A 20,469-nucleotide genomic window follows, 5' to 3' on the forward strand; every position below is an offset into this window, starting at 1 on the left:
TACTCTAAGTTATATAACACAAGTTACTTTTTTTAAAGAGTTCATTTGTTGAAGTGCTAGTGAAAAATTAATGTTATTAAATAGTTTGCAAATGACTATTTATACCAGTATGCATATAATTTTTAAATATTTGTAATGTGAGATGTTGAATGAATAAAACTTTTAACTCAGTTTTTCTTCTTAACCGTTTTATTTTAAGCTTCCCTTAGGAAGACGCTGCTTCGTGGCTGAGGCGCGTGGGGCTTGGGAGCGGTTTTGGTGAAGAGTAGAGCACACGGGTGACTAAGTGCCTTGGGCCAAGGTCTGCACTTCTGGGCAAAATTCGTATGAATTTGGAGCGTGGTTTTTCCAGGGGGTGTGTGAGGGGAGCACTAACCACATGGGAGATGCTGGTACCCTGATCACTGCGTTATATTGGTGYGAGGTAAATGTGCAGAAGTGGAAAGGAGGGGGTTTCTCCAGGACTGCAGARCTGCAGCCTGGTTCAGGGCAAAGGAAGCAGCATCTTTGCTACTGCTGTCCTGATGCTGTCTTTGGGGGATGTTGGGTGCTGAGTACTTAATTTTGTGAATTTGCCACTGGTTGAGTATTGTCTAGAAATCTCATCTCGCTTTGGAAACACCCTTCAGGTTCGGCATTGTTTTGAAACAGCCTTAAAATATGTCCGCTTAGGCCAAAGAACTGTAGCTGAAGTGTTTGATCATTCTGCTTTGTGTTCTCTGCTGCTCAGTAAAAGGGACAAAGAAAGCAGCAAACAGCCGAGAAATGAAGCTTAGCTGGGCAACTGGCATGTTCAGTGCGGGGAATACCATGGAGGTAGGTAAAATACTGCACACGAGYCAGAAACCTCTGCCAGCCCCAAAGGAGACTGGTTGTGGCCTGGATGTGGCCAAGCAGGGCATGGATGAACAAGGGATCTTATTACATGTGCTGCAGTTGTCATGTGAGATTCAAAGTCTGACTTTTCCCATCTAAAGATTGCAGAAATACTCTGTGTTTAATAGATTACATCTCATTTCACAGGCAGAGCTTTTAAAAATGCAGCTCAGTAAGGTGAAATGCCCATGGTCTGGAGTGGTCAAAAATAATAGTTACTCTCAGTGATGACGGCTTTGCCTGCATCTGGCTTGCTGACAAGAAGCTTTCCGGGAAAAAATGCTATATCAGATCCCTTCTGGATTTCAGTTTGTCCTGAAACTACAAACACRCTACAGGCGGACTGCAGAAGCTGGTGCGTATCCCTGGTGGGTAAAACTGGAGAATCTCAACCGTGAACATTCAGTACAAGCTGCTTGTTGAGCACCTGATTAGCCACCAGCTTTCTCCTGGGTGCCACTTTCAGTAAATGAACTGCTACGTTTCACATGAGTGAAAAAAACTTGGGTGGAAATGGATAAAATCTGGTTATGGGTGGATATCTATAGTGATAGATAAATCTATAYAGATTTAAAGGCAAAGGTGTATTTTAAATAAGGTCCCTTAGCTGTTTGGCTATTGCTGGGCAGTTTCTACTGTTGCTCCTGGATCTATGGCTGCTGTTTGTTCAGTGCTGTGAAAGGTGCCCCAGCCGTGGTCGTGAATGTGCCCTGCTTGCCTACAGGAAATCTAAGACAAATAACAGCCTCAGAAAGGATGGATGAGGGAGAAACACTGACGTCTGTTCCTCTGTGTGAAATAAGCTGATTCAGTCTGTCAGCATGAAAAACAGCCTCTGGGRTAAGAATATGCTTGAAGCTGTCTTTTCAGCTCTAGGAGTTGAGCACAGGGGGAAATGAGCTGGTGCTCTCAGTATGTTTCTGAACTCCTCATTTGATGGGAGGAGGGGATTTCTGAAACTTGATGCTCTGCTTAATTCTATCAGATAGCAGCCATTTTCCTGATACCCAAACTAAAATCAGACTTTTTGTAAGACTACTTTTGGGAAGGCTTTTGATCTCTAACTTTTGCYTTATCTGAAGGTATCTAAGATCACAGAAATACACAAGGTCTGTTTTTGATTTTGTCTTCTGAGATTAAGCTGAGTTTAAACTCTCTAAACACGAAGTAGGTAAAGGGTTGCTGGCGGAACACATTGTTGATTTTGCATTTAGGGTTTGACTAAACTGAGTTTTAGCTATGTGGCATTTTTCAATTCTAAAGCTATATGATAGAGTGAGTTGGTCTGTTTTTTTATGAGAATAGAGAACACTGGTTTTATTTAAGTGATGGATCAATAGCGTGGATGCATTTGGCATGAGCTGCGTGCTGCACTAACACAGTGTTGTAATCTGTGCAGGGTATCAATTCACATGCCGAACAATGCATTAAAAAAAAAATGCTTGATGTCTCTGCTGACCCTCGCAGCCCAACCCAGTGCTTGAGAAAATATTTGCCCAGTCTAACTCACTGCTGCTGACTCATGAACAGGGAGCAGTTTGCTCGGGGATGGTTTATGCCTTGCTATGGATGTGAAAGGTCATTTGAGAAATGTGCCTGTTTTCAAGACTGCGTGTTGCTCTAAGCATGTGCTCGGCACTGGTTTGGGTACAGGGCACATTCATAACAAGTGTTTCTGAATTTTCTTTCAGTGAGTTAAATGTGACTTAGATTTCTGAGGAACATTCTCCATATAAGCAGCCTGGAATAGCCCCCAGCTTGGCTTCGGCAGGCCAGCTGTTTCCAGGCAGATGCTGCTCTGTACACACTGCCAGGATTGACTCAGTTCTTCAGTCAGCAGCAAGAAGATTTGCTCAGGGCTTGCTTTTTTTTCAGGGAAATGTCTTTGGAGGAAGTCAGTAATAGAACAAAGCAGTGACTGCTTTAATTTTCTTTGCAGAACTAGCAATCCTTTGAGACAGAAGCCCTACTCTTTCTTTTTGGCAGCAGCCTTATGTCTTTGGGACTGGAAGGGAGGGAATGTCCAGGATTTGGAATGGTTCTGCAAAGACCTCTAAGACTATTGCAAAGTGGATCTACTGCTGAGGAATATGTTCAGTAATGCCAGTACTGCAGTTAAATAAAACTGTATGAAGTATTTGGACAGATGGACTGAGGATTGCATTAGACTGCAGGCACACTTTGGACTGAGATTGTTATGTTAAGTTTCAGCAGCTAAGAAAACATGAACTTTCTATGTTTGGACAGGCAGTCCTGGAGGGTCCAGGTTGCTGAATCTGATGATGTAGTGGTTTTGCTTTTTATATCCTGTACTGAACGGCTGTTCTTCCAGGATGTTGGAGAATGGTATCTGGAGGTTTATCTCAGGCAGGAGTAAATTTTTTTGTGCTCACCAAGGGCCTTACTACATGTTCCCCAGAATAACAATAGGAACAGGTAGTTTTGTGGTCCCTGTAGCCCAACGTTTGGAAGAGTGAAGGTGAAATTTTGGTCCCTTTAATTTGGAAACAATTGTGTCATCATTAATGCCAATAACTTGAACACATACAACGGAAAACAGACTCGGAGGAACGGTAGTCCTAGCCTGCCTTGTGCCACATCTGCTGACTGTAAATCTGTCCCCAAATAAGACTGTTTAACTCTGYTGTTCAGTTTCAGTGATTTTGCCTTTTTGAGTTCTCTTATAGTTTTATTTCAGATTGGGATTCTTATTTAAAAACTTCTAACACAAAGTTTTTCTAAGCCAAGGGTTGCAGTCTTGCTGATCACGGTTTTGACTGTGGTCTGTGAATCTTCTGCCTAATTTGAAAATCCGTCAAGGAAAGAGTCAGACTTTCATGTAACAAACTCCATAATCTGCTAACTAAATTTATGTGCAACATGGATAAATGGGAGAATATGCTTCTTAAGAGTGGTGTGAATGAAGTGATTCCCACAGGTATGATTTATAGAGCCATCAGAGCTATGCAGGTTCATGGATATGAAATGCAGGTGTGTTAATATAGCTGGCCACTTTATCTCTGCTGCACTGTGTTGTGGCTTGCTTTAACTGTGAAACCTATTGTAAATTAAGAAATTTAAAAGTAAGCAAAAACTGAAGGYATAATGCATTGCTTCAATTTACTAGAAAGTGGGGAGTTTTGTCTTTGTAATTATTCCTTGTTATACTAATAAATGCTCTCCCGTGTATTTTGTAAAGTAACCACAGTCTAATAAGAGCACCTCATTCAAGTTGTGTGTGAAAGTGAGAGAGATACAGTAATTATCTGCACTGTTGCAGCAGGGGTAATTAACAAGGTTTGTCTGCAGCCGTCGTTCTCAGAACTAGCATAGTTTCCACAAGAAAACTTGCTAACAATGTTAAGGATTCCTATTTCAGATTGATTCATGCTTTCAAGATGGCAAAGTGATCAGGACAAAGTAATATTTCATAAGCACTCCAGCTTGCCAGCAGTATGTTGAATCGTGTAAGTATTCTGTGCAAGTCCACTGCAAAGAGGCCTCCCAGAGAAGCGACAAATCTCGAGCAGCAGAATGAGATTCCTTTCTGCAGGGATGAGATAAATCACTGCCTGTGCAGGCGGTAACGACCCCTTGGCTCTTCCCTTCTTTCTCCATCACGTAAGCTTAGCCGTGCCAACCCCACAACCTATGGTATTTTAAAACAATAATCAAGGTTAACAGGGGGAGACAAGGCGTCCTGAACAATGGGATCTGGGAAACAATGCGAGCTCCAAGTTGGAGAGCTGACATTTGAATTCCAAACAAATGGCATGATGAGCTGCAGACTGAAAGCTAGAATCTGATCTATTTTTAACCAAGCAGTTGAGAAAGTGGTGAAGCCGAGATGTTTTTRAACCAACAAATAACACCTAAATATCACTGGAGGTAGGGACTAGCTGATAGAGGCAATTTACGTGTGTGGAAAGGAGGATGGGGATCAGTGTGCAACCAGAATAGCTGAGTTTTCCCATTCTGCAGGACATTTGTAGATTTTAGATGGCATCRATTTTTGCCAGCAATAATAGATGGGATCTGAGCTGAATTTGAAATCAGAACTGCGGCAATCTGTTGTTGAGGGAAAAGCTGTCACACAAGGGATATTTATTTGCATCAGCAGAGTGGAAGAAGATTCCATGAAACACAGATGTTGGGAAATCCTCTCATTTGGGAGACCCTTAAAACTGTCGTCTATGAAGATGCACTGAATGGAGGTAAGAAGGAAAGCTGCCTGTCAGCTAACAGGACGTGCTTCTGGTTAGGAGCATGCAGGCAAATGCTCATACAAAGCATTAAGGAAGTTGTGTAAAGAAAAAGGCTGCTATTTAGGTTTGTGTGGGGGGAGATTTGAGACCCCTGTATTTTCAGTATCAGGAGCAAAGCGCTTTCTTTCCCAGAGCTTTGTGATTAACGGATGTGACAAAGCTGGCACTCCAGGATCGTTTTTTAATGAAGCTRTTCTCACTTCTCTCTCTGTGTAATGCCCCCAAATTGAACTCGTAGGTTACCTCACTAGACCAATTTGTTAGCTCGGGTTTTTGCAGGGGACAGTGGGCATCTCTGGGGTTTGGATATAAAAGTAGCTGAAAAATTTAGCCAAAAATCCTGGGATACCTTTCAGAAGAGGAATTTTTATTATTATTTAAGGGGAGGACTTGCTTTTCTTCTTTCTAACCTTTAGTTTTAAAATTATTTTTCCCCTTTTTTCCCCCTCCGTGACTCTGCCAGGCTCCTTTGCAGGAGGTAAGGCTGCCATCTGGTGGGTGCTGCATCTTTTATGCAATTTGTATTCTGTTGCAGAGGATTAAAGGGAAAAAAAAGGCATTTTGGTGGAATTTACTCTCATTTAGAGCACTTTCATTCCTGCGAGAGCTTTTATGGCCTGAAGCTCTSAGAAATAATATTGAGCCGTATTTCAATGTCAAAGTAAAAATCAGTGCAACCTGGGGTCTTAAGAGACTTGCCACAGGTCATGCCAAATGATACCATGTGGTGGTGGAAGCACCTTCTCTGCMGAGGTGCAAGGCAGGAATTTGGAATTTGCAGCTTCTCAGGATCGGCTACCAGCCTTTATACCCGCTGCAAAGTGACCCTACATGTTAAGATTGATGTTATTTAAACAGGGTTCATGGCGTAGTGGGACTGCCCTGCCTGTGTAGCGTCAGGAGCCTGTCTGATGGTTTGCTGTGAAAATGTGCAGTATCAGAGCAGATGCTGTRGACTCGCCCGCAGCAAAGGGCCAGCGCTGGCTCTTGCCCTGGGCATGTCCGCAGGGATGTGGGAAGACGTCACTGCCTTCAGCCTGGGGTCTCATCTATCCCTATATCAATGATATACATCAAAGACGTCAATACGTGGCTCTGGGCTRAAGGCAGCACGCTCTGTGCTAAGCTCTAATTAATGCTGGCCGAGCGCARCCCTGTGTGAGAGGGTGGACGCTCAGCCTGGCCGTTTGCTTTTAGGCGGAGGAGTGAATTATAACGTGCTTGTAGCGGGGTCGCCAACCAGAGCCCTCACACCGTGAAGACCCTGGAGGAGTTTTGTGGGGAGCCATTTGCGGGTGCAAAGCGGCTGCTACCCTGTGTGCTGCCGGTCACTGCTTTCTTCCCCACTCTCTCCGCTGAGATGGGGCGAGCAAAGGGGGCAGGAAGGGACCCCACAGGCCCCAATGGCGCCCGTTGCCGCTCAGTCTCCCGCCATCCCTCCGGCCTCTCCTCACAGCGCCGCCATAGCCCCGCCGTGCCCAAAATGGAGCCTGGCTCGGGCCTTGGCTGGCCCCGCTTGCCCTTCGTTTACGTCAACAGCTTTGGCACCCACCGCTGTGGCACCGTCATCCGCTACGGCTGGAACCCCGGCGCCCGCAGGCCGGGGAGCGAGGGCAGCCCATGGACGGGCGCGTCGAGCCTGAGCGGCGACGAGAGGTGCCTCAGCCCTGTGATGGAGCTWCCCTCCCCGGCGGGCATGGCCCAGCGCCGGTCGCGGGCGGCAAGGAGCCATGGCAGCCCCCAGCCTGTTGACCAGCACCACGGTGAGGAGCCTACGTAGGAGGGCTCGTGTGCCCTCCTGGCATGGGGAACTCGAGCTGAGCTCGAGCCCCAGGTCCCTCCTTGTCCTGGCACCCGCCATTTTCTTGTGGGACATCATGCTGTCCGTGCCACCCATCGGCAGGATTTCCAAAAAAAATTTCTTGGAGAGGGGAGGTGGAAAAATCATTATTTTTGCCCCAGGCTGTCCTGCTGCTGTGCTGTGGTGTCTCCATGCTCTCAGGCAAGGCTGCTCCAGACTACTGAGCCTTCCCAGTGCAATCATGTAAACAGTAAGGCCAAAAACAAAAAAGTCCTTCAGAGCAGCCCTTTTTCTCACTGAACATCTGAATCCTTTCTGCCTTTCCTCACTGCATTCTCACTGAGCAGGGGGTACCCATGTGCTTTCTGCTTCCTCGTTGTGAGAGCCTGAATGTGTTTCTTAATTATCTTTCATTGTGGCTAGGACTAAACAAAGTTGAGATGGGCTTGGGTGTGGGTTTTTTTTTTTTTTTAAGCCAAAAAAAAGATTAGGCAGCTTTCCACTGGTTATAGTCTGTTATGAAACACAATTTCACTGCATGGGATGAAAGGGGGGTAGAAACAAGGAATGTGACCTGGCTGCTGGGGAAGATGAAGAGTCTGCCAGCCAGAAGTGCTGGGAAGGGTCAGACTGATCTTCACCAATTTGCTGATCTTCAGATACTATGATTCTCTTGTATAGTTTTCTCCTGTTGCAAAAGCAGGTTTTGGAGGGATGATGGAGTAAAGTGCTACATGAATTTGTCATTAGAAGCCCCAGGTCTGCTGATTTGCTATTAGCAAATAGCAAATTTGTGATGATTTGTGATAGCAAATAGCAAATAAGTGATGCCTGCGGTGGGCAGTGGCTCGAGCGGTTGCTCTCGGGACGTGGCCACCTTGCACGGTGGCCATGGGGTGGCCTGGAGGACACTGCTTTCCCTGCAGCCGCGCCGTGAGAGGAAGACAGCCCGAGAGTTTTGCCTTTCCTTGCTTCTGCTTTTTTGTGCTACCAGAGGCAATTCAGCTGATCTCTCATCTCAGCCCAGTCACCATTTCCTCTTAAGCTCAGACAAGAYATTAATAGCTACTGTACTGAGGGCAGAAAAGAGGTAATTATCAATGGGCAGTATTGCCAGAAGCCTGATGTCTTCACTTTCGGTTGTCGTAGTGTTTTGAAACCTGCTTTGTGAAGCGTGGGAGCAATTCATTGGTACTCTGCTGCTAATGGAGAAAATAAGCAAGATGATAGTCAGGGCTATGTGAGGGCTGGTATTTTGTAACCTGCTGGGACCAGAAGTAAATACCTCTCTGGAAGATAGGGAATCTTCAGCTTCCCCAGGAATGTAGTGTAAACACTCAGGATGTGCTTTCTAACCTCTCTTTTTAGGTGACCGTCGAGAGGATAAGGCTGACACCTTTGATTTTCCTTGCCCTTCAAGAAATATTAATAAAGCAATGAAACGAAAGAAACAAAAGGTAGAAAGCATGAGAGCYGAATGAGCTGCCTTTGCATCTATGAAAATAGTTTCCCGCTTGTTCTTTGTGTGTGAGAGCGTGAGGGAGATTAAAAGATTGAATTGGTAGTCTGTTACTGAAAACCTCACTTACAGGAAAGAAAAATGGGATTATTTTCTCTCTCTTGGGGCTTTAAAACTCTGGCTTTCATTCAATAAAGCACTTAGGTATGTGCTTACCTTGAGGAGTGAGTATTCTATTGACTTAAAGCATGTACTGAAATGCTTCCCTGGATTGGGGCCAGGGAGCTCCACACCTTGCTGGGTGAAACCTGGCAAAGAAAAACTCCGTTACTGCTCCTCCTCTTTTGATTATTTTGAACAAAGAAAGTCCACAGGTTACAAATAAGCAAAGAACAGAGTAATAGGTATTATTGCTATGCTACTAGCAATATAAAATTACCGTTTCATAGCAGTATTTCTGTTCCTGTTCAATAGTTCAACAAATGCTTGAAATTTAAAAAGACATATTTATTAAAATAGTAACTCGTTATGAGATTTTGTAATGTGTAAAGTACAAGTAATCAGCTAGACTATAATATAGAAATGTCACAGATACTTGATTTAAAACTAGGAAAATGCTACTGACTTCAGCAGATCAGCTAATAACATACTGTAATATTGCTCTTCTAGTTCATTAAATAGTCTTCAAAAGGAATGAGGCATATGTATTATGTTTTAGCAATAAATGTCCACGAGAAAGGAGTCCTTTAGATTTAAACCAGTTTCACAGATGAAGTTCAGCAAAAGACACAACATTAACATGTTAACAGCYGTTTATGTTTGCTAGTCTGCCTCTATCTTAATGCCTATGCCATTGTCAACATTTCCAGTTTATTGTTTATCATGCCACAAACTTAAAAAAAATGCCAGCTATAGATGGAGATTTATGACTCTAAAATAAAGAATATTTATAGAAAGACTAATACTAATATTTGCTAGGAAACAGGTTGGGCCATTGCTGAGCAGGAATCTGTGCACAGGGTTTGAGCTGAGCTGCTGTGGAGAGATTAGGCAGGAAAGTTGGGCTTCAAAGTCATCCTGGTGAATTCCACTCTCTGTTCTATAGGAGAAATTTTGATATAATTTTTTTCTTTTTTTCTTTTTTATATGCTGTATTAAAGTTCAATTTTATGTTTTAGTCTAAAGTCTGGCTTCGAGTCTGGAAAGTAATTTCAAAAATGCTTGAGGAAAATGAAAAGTTCAGAAGTCGACTGCTGGCTTGTAGTCAGTGCAATGGAGAAGGTAGGTACTGAACTGGTAAAGTTTTCTCATGTTAGAGAAAACAAGTTATTAATGCTTTGTGCTTTGACTTAAGATTCCTAGGTTTAAGGTCCGTTAGGTTGCTTGATTTGGGTAATATGCTTGGCAACTAAGAGATTATGGAATCATTACATACTTTAAACACTTCTAGTCATATATGAATAACTCTTGTGCTCCACTGAGGGTCCTGTAGAAAGTGTATTAGTTGCAGTTGGAAAGAGAGGGTAAAAGAAGTGTTTGCTGCAGTCCAGAACATGAAAAATATGAACATAAAAGATCATGAAAATATCTGCAAGTTTTTCTGAATATATGAAATATGCAATTAAACTATTCACAGACTGGTCTAAGGCAGTACTTGGGTGAATACTGCCTTTTTTTTTTCTTGCTATCACATAGGGAAATTGGAAAATAAAGGTTTGTTTTATTCAGCCAATAAATAAATTAGATGCTCCCCAAAGGTAGCTGTAATATAATTTAACATAGCCATCAAACACGTCCTCATACTGTGCCCTGAATACAGCTATTTCATTACTGGAAAATGGCTTGGGAATTAAAACTGGTGCTCTGCATTGAGACAGCTTCAATTAGAGACATTGTAGTTGCTGTACAATTTAAGATAATACAGTGAATGCTTACAAACGTAATTGGAATTTCTGGCATCACAATTTGATTAGTTTTTAGGGAAGAGAATACATGAATCCATTAAGAGATAAGCTACAAATGGTATACTCACCCCTCAGTGCTTCTGTTTAGCTTGCATTAGTGTTAGTATGAGTTTTGCACATATAGATGTGTTAGGATATATGCCAAAATGTGTGCAAATCATTGCCAGTATCTTATTTTAGTAAAAGTTTGCATGTTGCATACTGATTAGATTTCCACWTACATGCTATGAAGATAGTCCATCAAACATGTTGTTGTAAGAACAAAGGAAGTGCAGTTCTCATTCCAAATGGAAATCTGCCTGCTCCAATAATCTGCGACCAAAAGTGGATGTTATGGAAATWGTAGAAGAAAGAGGGGAAGTGTGGAATTATTCTTCCCTGGGTAATTCCCTCAGCTTTTAACTAAAAAAAAACACCCTTCACYAACTTACTGAAATCTGACATTTTATCAGTCCCTCTGTTCATTAGCTTCCGAAAGACTGATCCTGAAGTTATTTCTCTTTTTTTTTCTTTTTATTTAACCCATTTACATCTTTATCCTCCACAGCTTCCTACATCAATATATTTTCATGATTTATATATATATGGGGAAAAGCACTTATTTTTCTGTTTGTTTAAAGACTACAACCCAATGAATTCTGGTATTATAGGATGCTGAATATCAATTATCTACTATTCAACATGACAGTCATGATTCAATTGGTCTCTGCCATTATTTCTACTCCATTTTCTCTCTCAGCCTGAGAAGATCCCATTTAAAAACCCTCTCCTCATAGGGAAACTGTTTCCCARTTCTGATAATCTTCATTCTTCTATTACAGTGCAACCAGATTCTATCTATTGTTCATAGTTCAATGCTTATTTGTTTGCATTAAGGAAAGACGGTAAATATTGGCAGCTCTGACACAGTTTCTGACCCGTGATRGTCCAGGTAACTTCCTGTGAAATCTAAGGGGTCAGGCATGCATATCTTCCTCCTGAGCCACTCTGTTCGTGCCAGACAGGAGGAGATTGGCATGGGGGAGCCTTTTTGGACCTTGGACTTTTTCCTGTATCAGCCTGTTGCCGCAGCCATTGCAAAACTGTACTTCACTACTCTGGAAAGGTTTGGTCCAGCACCTTCAATATACATCTTCCCCCAGCTTACATCATTGTGGAAATTTGTGTGCACTGCCATTAATGCAGATGTAGGGTTTAGCATTTACCAAAGGAAAAATAACTTATTTGTTGTTTGTTTATTTTTAAAGAAAAGGAGGACAGGAGACAAGGAAGGAATCAAATCTTTATTATGTGATTGCCTCTGAAATTTCAAGTTCTTGTGAAAAAAGCAAGAATTCTGTTGATATAAGATCTCCTTGGTGGGCTCCCCATCTTAACACAGGGCTGCTTATCTGCTTTTCTGTTTGTTACAGATATGCAGTGGGCTATTTTGTCAAACTTGTACTTATCTCAGCACTGAACGGGCTGGGCTTGTCGCATTTCCTATACTCATTTCTTTTTGTCATCTGGTGGGAGGAGGAAGGGAAGTAGAGAACAGTATTATCTCTATTTGTAATTCCACTGACTTAAAAGCAAACAAACAAATAACACTCAAGCACTTATTCTACACTCAGTCCTACTGTAACTCATTTTTAGGAGCTTTATGTGAGGATCTGCTATAAAGCTCTACTTATTTGTAAAGCATCAACCCTAATACCTTCTTTTTAATTAGCAGGTTTTAAACAATATCACATCAAGGAGATCTGAATTTTTCATTAAACAAGAAGCAAATGGAATAATTCTGGCAGAYGTTTAGATAGAAATCAACAAATCTGAATTAATTGGCTTCAGCTTTTCGATTTTTACTAAATTAATAGAACTAAAAAATCAATGCTGCACTTTATTGCCTCTAAAAACAGTTTTCTTGGGAGACAAAAATCTATTTGAGTTCTAATGCTGCCTATTTAATCCCTGAAAAGCTACAATTAAAGTTAGTGTCAGTATGACTGAAAATGATGCCTTTATATCATATTCTTGCACAGGCAGTGACATGAACCAAAGTTCACAGAATGAGGCATCCTACCTGGACAGGGTATGTATGTAATCTGATAACTGTCAAGCATGCTTAAATGATAAAATAAGTTAAATGATAAAATAAGAAAAATTTAAAGATGCATAGATATTGTTTGATACTGCAAATAAGTAACAGTCGTCGTCTTTGGTATTACTGCCATTGGGCTCAAACGTTTTTAATGATCTTAGTCACATGTAGGAAGGAGCAGAGCCCTGTCCTCAGCAGGAAGGGCTGAGTGCATTGCCAGGCTCGGCACGTGGATTTTGCCCTTTCAAAGGCAAAATTCCTTTTCCTGCTCCCCAGATCTCTCCATGTATTGGTATGTGTCAATGACTCCSCATTCTGTTCTTCCTACTTCTCCCATCAAGGCTCTTTGCCTCCCTAGTCTCCATAGCTCTTTCCTGACTTGACTGGAGTGTGGGTGTGCATCACCATAAACTTTCTCTCCTTTACCCCTGGAAGAATATTCACAGCCTGTTAAGGAACTTGGGTCAATGAGCCTGAAATTTGCTGAAGTCTGATATTCGCCTACATACATATGCTGACATTTTATATCTCCTCTTAGCAGACAYGAGAGCACAAGTGCAGCTGCCAGAATACTGCAGTGTTTCGGAATAATTTAATGTACAGGCTTTATGATCACATGATTTTATTTTAAAACATTCTGCTATGATCATGAGTGGTATTTGGTGCAAAGAGCACAACTTTATAAACATAAATACGTGTAGCTTCAGACTGAGAAGAGTCCGAGTGGGAAGTACATGCGTAATATGCTGGGAATGGAGCAAAGTTTAAGGCTGCCTTTATATTTAGGTACTAAGGAAACTCCCCATTAGCTCTGAACTCACTACTTAAAGCAATTTCTTGTACATAGTTGTGGCCAGTCTAGAAGTGTCATGTGTGCTCCCTTGAGTTAAATCCTGCTGTAAGAGTCTAACATATAACACAACAAATTTGAACAGTGTTTATTTAGCACACTTTATATCCAACTTCCCTTCCGTCTCTTCTTTTTCTTCTAGGAGGGGTCCATCTTTGGCTGGGTATAGCAAGAAAATAAAAGAAGTTCGAATTTGAYAGAAATGAAAAAGTAGATATACTTTATCTTTGGATCCAGTTTCAGTGAAAATGAGATTAGATCTCCTGTTTTTTGTTTGGAGTATGTATTTCTACTGTTTGAAAGTTTGATTTTAACATGATTTAAACAAAACTGTTGTGAGATATTTGTTTGAAGTCATTAAGTCTAGTATTTCACTTCGATATTTTAATGAGCATAAGGCTGTGACAGTTTGTTTGCAAGAGAATAGATACCCATTCAGTGTTGGCTGTATTTGTATCATACTGTTTTGTAGCCTGTCAGAATCATAAACAAATGTAAATTCAGTAAAGTAAAACTCCCCATAAAATCTGTAGAAACATTTTTGTTCTCAGTGATTTGAATAATTTTGATTTTATTACATTAAAATAATATGCAATTGCTGTTCTGTTCTTTCAGCTATTTATAGATGAATCTTTGCAAGTAGTTGAATATAAAAACAGGTGAATGGTTTCTGTTTTGTTGCTCATTGTGAAACAGCGATATTGCAATCAGAAGGTATTGTTTATCTGGCTGACTTTAATAACATGATAAAATTTTATTCGTTTATGGTCTTTAATATTTATGCTTTAGATTGACTGTYAAATTCTATTAAACTAGTAAATTCATCAAAAGGAACATGAAGACCATATAAAAATGATTTATATGTGAGTCTCTATAGATAAAACATTCACCTGTGACAATTAGACATCCATTTTCTCCAGTGGAATTGCAGTTTTCTCATTTCATGATATCTTAGTGTTTGCACATATAACAAGTTTCAGAGTACTGAACTTTAGTAACATGCTACTGCTTGTGTCATTAAGCAACAAAACATGTGGAAGGTTTTAGCCAATTTTCCTAATAGAAAAACTGCAAAAATAGAATGTGCCTTTTTATAATTACTCAGGCATCGAAGTTCTCTGACTTGTATTTGAGTAATTTTCAGATTTTATTTGAAATAGTTGATATTTCAGCTTGGAAAAGGAAGTGAGAAAGCAAAGTGTTACACAAAGATGTGACCGTGTTTCCGGCAGGGAAAAAATTTGATAGTTGGATATTTTCAAAAAACATGGTTGGAATCACATATATGTATATGTATAGTTTTAATAAAGGAGGTGGATTTCCTGTTCTTACAGTTTTATCATTGAAATGTTTGCGTGGAGAGGGTGTAGTTTACAGTCCCAGATTATAATTTCTAGAGTTGCTGCTCTAAAATTTGGTTTCTTGAAAACTACAGTTTTCAAGCAGGGTACAGCTGCAGTTGATCCTGGCACAGACTTAAAGGACCATAGACCCTTGTAATTTCTTCCAAGTGTAGAATTCACCTTTCAGAGGACAGAAAGGCACCTCAGCTTAAAGCTCTGAATGAAATGTACCCGCTTCATTGACAATCTTTTGATAAATACAGAACAATGTCTTCAGGGTCATTTTAAAAGGAAGAAATCATAGATGATAACCATGGATCTAGATCACCCCTATGCTTAAACCTCTTGAAATCTAAAAAGTCTGTGTGGGTTGGTTGTCAAGAGCTGCCAGGGCTATTTGATAGCGCCTTACTCGCCTGCTGCAGTCACTTTGTGTGTGTGTGAACATCCAGAAAGCACAAGGGCGGCCTCGGGCTTTTACTGCTCACGTGTAGGAGTGGAGTGGTAGCAACTCCTGCTTTGTGTGTTAGAAACCAGTGAGGGGAGACAGTCTCGCCCCAGCACTGCCCAACAACAGTGGATTTGTTAAATTTTGCAGGGGGACAGATGAGCCGTAGGGTGGGGAACTTGGGAATTGTGTTTTGGAAATGTTTTGATGTTGCTGAAGTGACCTTTCTGGCACTGGCCAGTTTGTGGGCATTTTCAAAAGAGTTTGCTTCCTGCCTGATTTGGAGCAAAGCCACTGAGTCAGATAAACCCTATTTCCTGCAAACTTCTGCTTATTCTTCATCTCTTTTGATGTTACAATGAATCAGACTCCTTGGGTCCAACAGCAGCGCTTCTGCAGTCCTGTGCCCYGAGATTATTGTGACTTGCCTATAATAACATAATCAGTCACCAAAGTTAATAATACTTAATTGCGGATTTCTTCCATATRAAGATTTCAACCCTTAAACAAATCCTGAGAAGTGGATGTGGAGTTTCTGTCGTGGTCAGATTTTGGAAAATTATAAAATGACCTTTGCTTCACTAATGGTCGCATTCATTAATTGCCTCTGACTGCAGGGCCCTCTCTAGTAGTCAGTGTTCTACTTTTAACTTCAAAAGTTCTAACACAATGTTGCATGGCCTCTAACTAAGGAAYAACCTTCAGCAAGCAGTTCAATTCTGTTGTTTCTTTGGAAAGAGACTTAAAACAAATTTGGGGGCATATGTGACATTTTATGAATATGTGCAGTAGTCTTCGACACAAAACAAAATGGGATACAAGTTGATTAGGAATTTGCACACACAAAAAAAGCAGCTACACTTTGATGAGTTTAACAGTATAGATTTTYCACCAAATTGCAGTAGCAGGGGAACATATGACTTAGGTGAAAGTTTACTTTGTGATGAAAAGAGCAAGTTTTATGGAAACATATTGAGTCCACTGTGAMTTTTTAATAAATATTTATAAACAGTACACATGGTTTAGTGACAGCTTCATGGACATCTGATCTGATGGTGAAAAACTGTTTAGAAGTCTCTYCTGGCCTTGTAGCTCGCGAAACTCTGCTGTTTGTAGTTACAGCTTCATTCTGTTAGAAGCAGAAGATACGGTCAGTCTCTTAGGAAAAGGTAAGTATGCCTCGATCCCGAGAGGTTGAACACTTGCAGAGAGACTTTGAGTACGCCCAGCACCTACTGACTGTGACACTTGTCCTAACATGGCCTTATTGCATCTTCCGTGCTGGATGTGCATGGCATGATAATGAGAGGATCTCTTTTATTGCTCTAACTTGTGAACTCTCTTGCGTGGCTGAGGTAAGTGATTCTGCTGAATTACGAGTGTTGCTGGACTGCTTATGAATGCCTCTGATTTGTGTATTCTCCCAGTGATCACCACAAGAATACATTAATGCTGTGAATGCATGAAATTTATTGCATATCTGTCCTTGCAGAGACGAGTAATGGGGGCAAATTACAAGAGCAATGCAGCAAAGTGCTCTAAGGCACCAAAAAATGCTGCCTCTCCTCAAGAATCATTGTAATGATTGTATTTTGAGTTGAAGGATAAACTTACATGGCTTTTTCCCCTCTTCTTCTGTATATATATTTGTGGTTACTATTATGTGTGTGATAGGACACACAGTGTGATGTAATTTTGTCTAACAGCTGAGTTCCATCCATAGTAATGGTTACAAGTAGTTAGCCTCTTCTTAAAGCACATCGTCACTTTTTATACCTGCTGTAATTTTAAACTCCTTTAACTACTTACTCTTCTTGACTATAAAATTCTTAGTATCATATTAATTTGTCTGTGGAGCAATCTTCCAGGGAAAGGAGCAGAAATGCCCTCCTCGCTTTGCTCTGTTGTCCTAGACAGAGCAGAACAACTGGGAACGTGCATGAAGGAGCAGCTTGGGGCCTTGGCAGAGATCGAACTTGTCCCATCATAGTCTTGGCAGCTCAGCAGTTCCCTCAGGCAAGTATTTCAGTGGGAATAGTCCCATATTTTACTTGAGGAAGAGGATGTAGTAGAAATCCTTCCCATGTTGACACGTTCTGTCTTAAGTGTTACTTTGCATCTAAATCACATCTTTTCCTCCAGGAAAATGCAAGCCCAAATTCATGACCATACGCATCTGTTCTGTCACAGGACTTCAGGTGAAGACTGGATTTGGCTCAAACTCTCTCTTGAAATTCTATACCTGTTATATTTCCTGTGCTGGTAGAGCATTTTGGGAAGAATTGATGTGAATGCTGGAGAAACAAGCCTGATGTTTCCGCAGAGCAGTCTCTGATGCAGCTGAGGTTCTTCTAGGACTGCCGTGATTTAGCTTGTCTGAATTCCTGGAATTTTGTTCTCAGTAAGTTTTGTAGTTTCGAGGAATTTCTACTGCCTGTCCCTATGATTCCAAATACTTGCACTGAGAATCTGAGCCCAGGTATTCAGTAGATGGAAATAAAGAGAATTAATATGTTACAATAGTATGCAAAAGCTATACAAGAAAAATGCATGCTGTACTTGAAGTACATTTTCTAAAGGGAGTTGAATAGCACAAGAGTTTCATAGCTCATGGAACAAGGATGTAAAATTATATTCATGAACATTGAGGAGAAGTTGATTTATGTGTTCAGATCTGAATTGGGTAGAAGTTGAAGTATGCTGTGACTGAGACATGTCTTTTAGAAGTTACAGTATTTGAAGTACATTGAAAGGTCATAGTCAGGCCCTGTTAAAGATCTTAAGTGTCTCAAAGATACCCAATACTCTTTAGTGTAAATAGATAATGAAAACAGTAACTCTCCTCTGATTTATTTAACTGAAAATAGATAATRTATCATGAGAGTCTTATTAAAGAATAAAAAGAAGCATATATTTTTGTTGACAGAAGAAATGTATTGTTTGTTTCTCCGGAGTCTCATGTTGCTTGTACTGCTGCTTTGTCTTATTCCCAGTCACCGAGCCGCCGTGTGGGTGGATTTGCATGCTGTATTCACTTCGTAGGAAAGGCTGTAAGTTGCTCTTTGATTTGTTGTATTCCATTGGCTTTGCTTTAATGGTGTCCCTAGGGACTGTTCTCCTCTCAGATCTTGTTCGCAACTTTAAACATCAATTCCTCCCGTGAAGCATCCTGCTCTGGGAGCTTAGCCCTGGTAATGTGTGTCTGTTTGTGCAGCTAGCAGTGTGCAAAAAGGTGGTGTTTTCAAACTGAAAGGAGGCACACTGTCCTGAAGTAGTTAGAGGGCTTGCATCTGGAGGAAATACAAGTTACTTAATGCTAAGGAGGGGGTTGAGTAATGCAGTATCTTTCTGCACATCTCTGCCTACCACACTGCTGAAATTCTCAGATGATGGCGCTGAACCTGTTGCTGAAAAGTGCTTCTATGCTGAAAAGTCGTGAGGTAAAAGCAGCGTGTGCTGACTTGTCACACGTCCCCTCTGCTAGGACTCAGCACTAAAACCCCTTCAGTGCCAAAGGGCTGTAAGCCTGCCAGCCATCAGCGACTAGCAGCGCATGAGCTGCGCTCTCTGCATGACACAGAAGATGCTCTAGAGAATTCAGTTCCCTTCAGGTATCACCAGGTTTGCGGCTGCATGGAAGGTATTAAACAGTGCCAGTGATGCACAAGAGGAATGGGATTTACCTCACTGCCCCTTAGCTACATTACTCTGAAGAGTATTCAAGTATAACCAACAAAAGATAATATATTAAACCATGCAAGCATAGCAGCATATTCAAATGAATAGATGAGCTGAATGAGCAGAGGCCTTATTTGCAACCTTATTTTTCACAGTGTAAGCATCCTTTTGAAGGATTTGCACAAGGGCTTCTGGAGATTTAACAGCAGTGTATTTGTATAAAGTGCTGCTTAAGATTTTTCTTAAGTCAGAGGTACTGCCTAGGGATCAATAAGAGAGCATTTTGGCTAGCAGGATATTCTTTGCTAATATTGATGTACATGAAGAAAATTTAGTATTCGCATCACAGAATGAATTTACAGGCTAGGAAAGATGTCCATTTGCTTTTCAACAGAGCACTCTCGTGCCCCTTGGTAAATGGCAGATAGGAGCTGGAAAGGCACAATGCCATTTCTGTGCAGTTGCAATGCAACGTTTCCTATGCCTGTTTTTAATAACATTTTCCAGCCCCTTCAGTTAAACAGTTGTCTTGCTGACAGAGGGGCTAGAGTAGCTCAAATGCATGCACTCAGCAGAAGATAACTGTGCAGTCTTTATATCTCTTTGGATAGTGAAATCACTTTAGATGATACAATCTCTAATATAGTGAATGCTGGAGAAGGAGTTGGTGCAAGCGCACTTTCCAAAGGACGGGCTTTGCTCTGAAGTGTGTTGCTTCCAGTGTGCTGCCAGAGCAGGAGATGTTTCCTTTCTCCTCAGCCCCAGCAGGACCTCAGCGGTGGTGCTGGGGCCAGGGCTGGGCTCCCCAGCATGAGAGAGACATGGGTTTTTTGCAAGGAGCTCAGCAAAGGGCCACGAAGGCAGTTCAGGGCTTGGAACTTGGCCCTATCACACAAAGAGGGGTGGTTTYGCCTGGGGAAGAGAAGGCCTGGGAGGATCATCAATGTATATGAGTACTTAACACATGAAGTAAAAGAARACAGAGCCAGGCTCTTCCCAGTGGTACCTAACCATGGCACTGCAAACAAGCTCATACCCAGGCACTGGTCTTTCCCTTCCAACATGCATCTCTAAGTGAATTTTCCCCAGTGAGTTCTCAAAGGCTTTATTATGGAAACAGTTTACGCCTTTTAGGAGTATATTTAGGTCTTGTAAAAGAGGCCAAATTGCAAGCTCTGGAAGCAAATTCTATATTTATAAACAAATCAGACTAAAGCCATCCCAAAGTACCCTCTGTTTCTAAGCAAAGCACTACACCCTCTTCTTGCAGAGGCTGTTTGAAGTGGTGCTGAAGAGCAGCATTGAATTTGTGTGCAGACCAGCCTGTGACTCTCTGGCAGCCCCAGGTGTGGTGGTGAAGATCCACCCGCCCGGCTCYGCAACCCAAAGCAGAGCCCTGCACAGTGCCAGCTGGCGTCGTGGGCTTGCTGTTCCCCCAGCCATGGCCACGTTTGAGGTAGACCCCAAGGACTTTGCRTGATGCATTGAGTGGGCTGTGGTCATTGGCAGCGTGGATGCAAGCTGGGGAATGGACGGTCTCCACGGCCCACGGGTGATGCCACCCGTGTCCTCCTGCAGCCTCACAGCTGGTGCATGGGCCTCTCCAGCCTAGGGGCTCCAGTGCATCTGCAATGTGCGCTGGTGGCAGCCAGCACGGGGACACAGCAGCAGTGTGCACTGCTCACAGCCAGCACGGGGACACAGC

General features: G+C 41.8%; 1 protein-coding gene across 1 annotated transcript; it reads left to right on the forward strand.

Annotated features, from left to right (window-relative positions):
• Positions 1-6,501: 6,501 nt before the first annotated feature.
• CUNH5orf47 (chromosome unknown C5orf47 homolog) lies at positions 6,502-13,492 on the forward strand. Its single transcript, XM_026047507.1, has 5 exons — positions 6,502-6,904; positions 8,311-8,399; positions 9,580-9,682; positions 12,387-12,436; positions 13,438-13,492. The coding sequence occupies exons 1-5, from the start codon at positions 6,502-6,504 to the stop codon at positions 13,462-13,464; spliced, it is 672 nt and encodes a 223-aa protein (XP_025903292.1). The 3' UTR covers positions 13,465-13,492.
• Positions 13,493-20,469: the final 6,977 nt, after the last annotated feature.

Source organism: Nothoprocta perdicaria, unplaced genomic scaffold (assembly GCF_003342845.1).
Source record: "Nothoprocta perdicaria isolate Ctin4 unplaced genomic scaffold, notPer1 scaffold_5, whole genome shotgun sequence".
In the NCBI taxonomy this organism is placed as follows: Eukaryota; Metazoa; Chordata; class Aves; order Tinamiformes; family Tinamidae; genus Nothoprocta; species Nothoprocta perdicaria.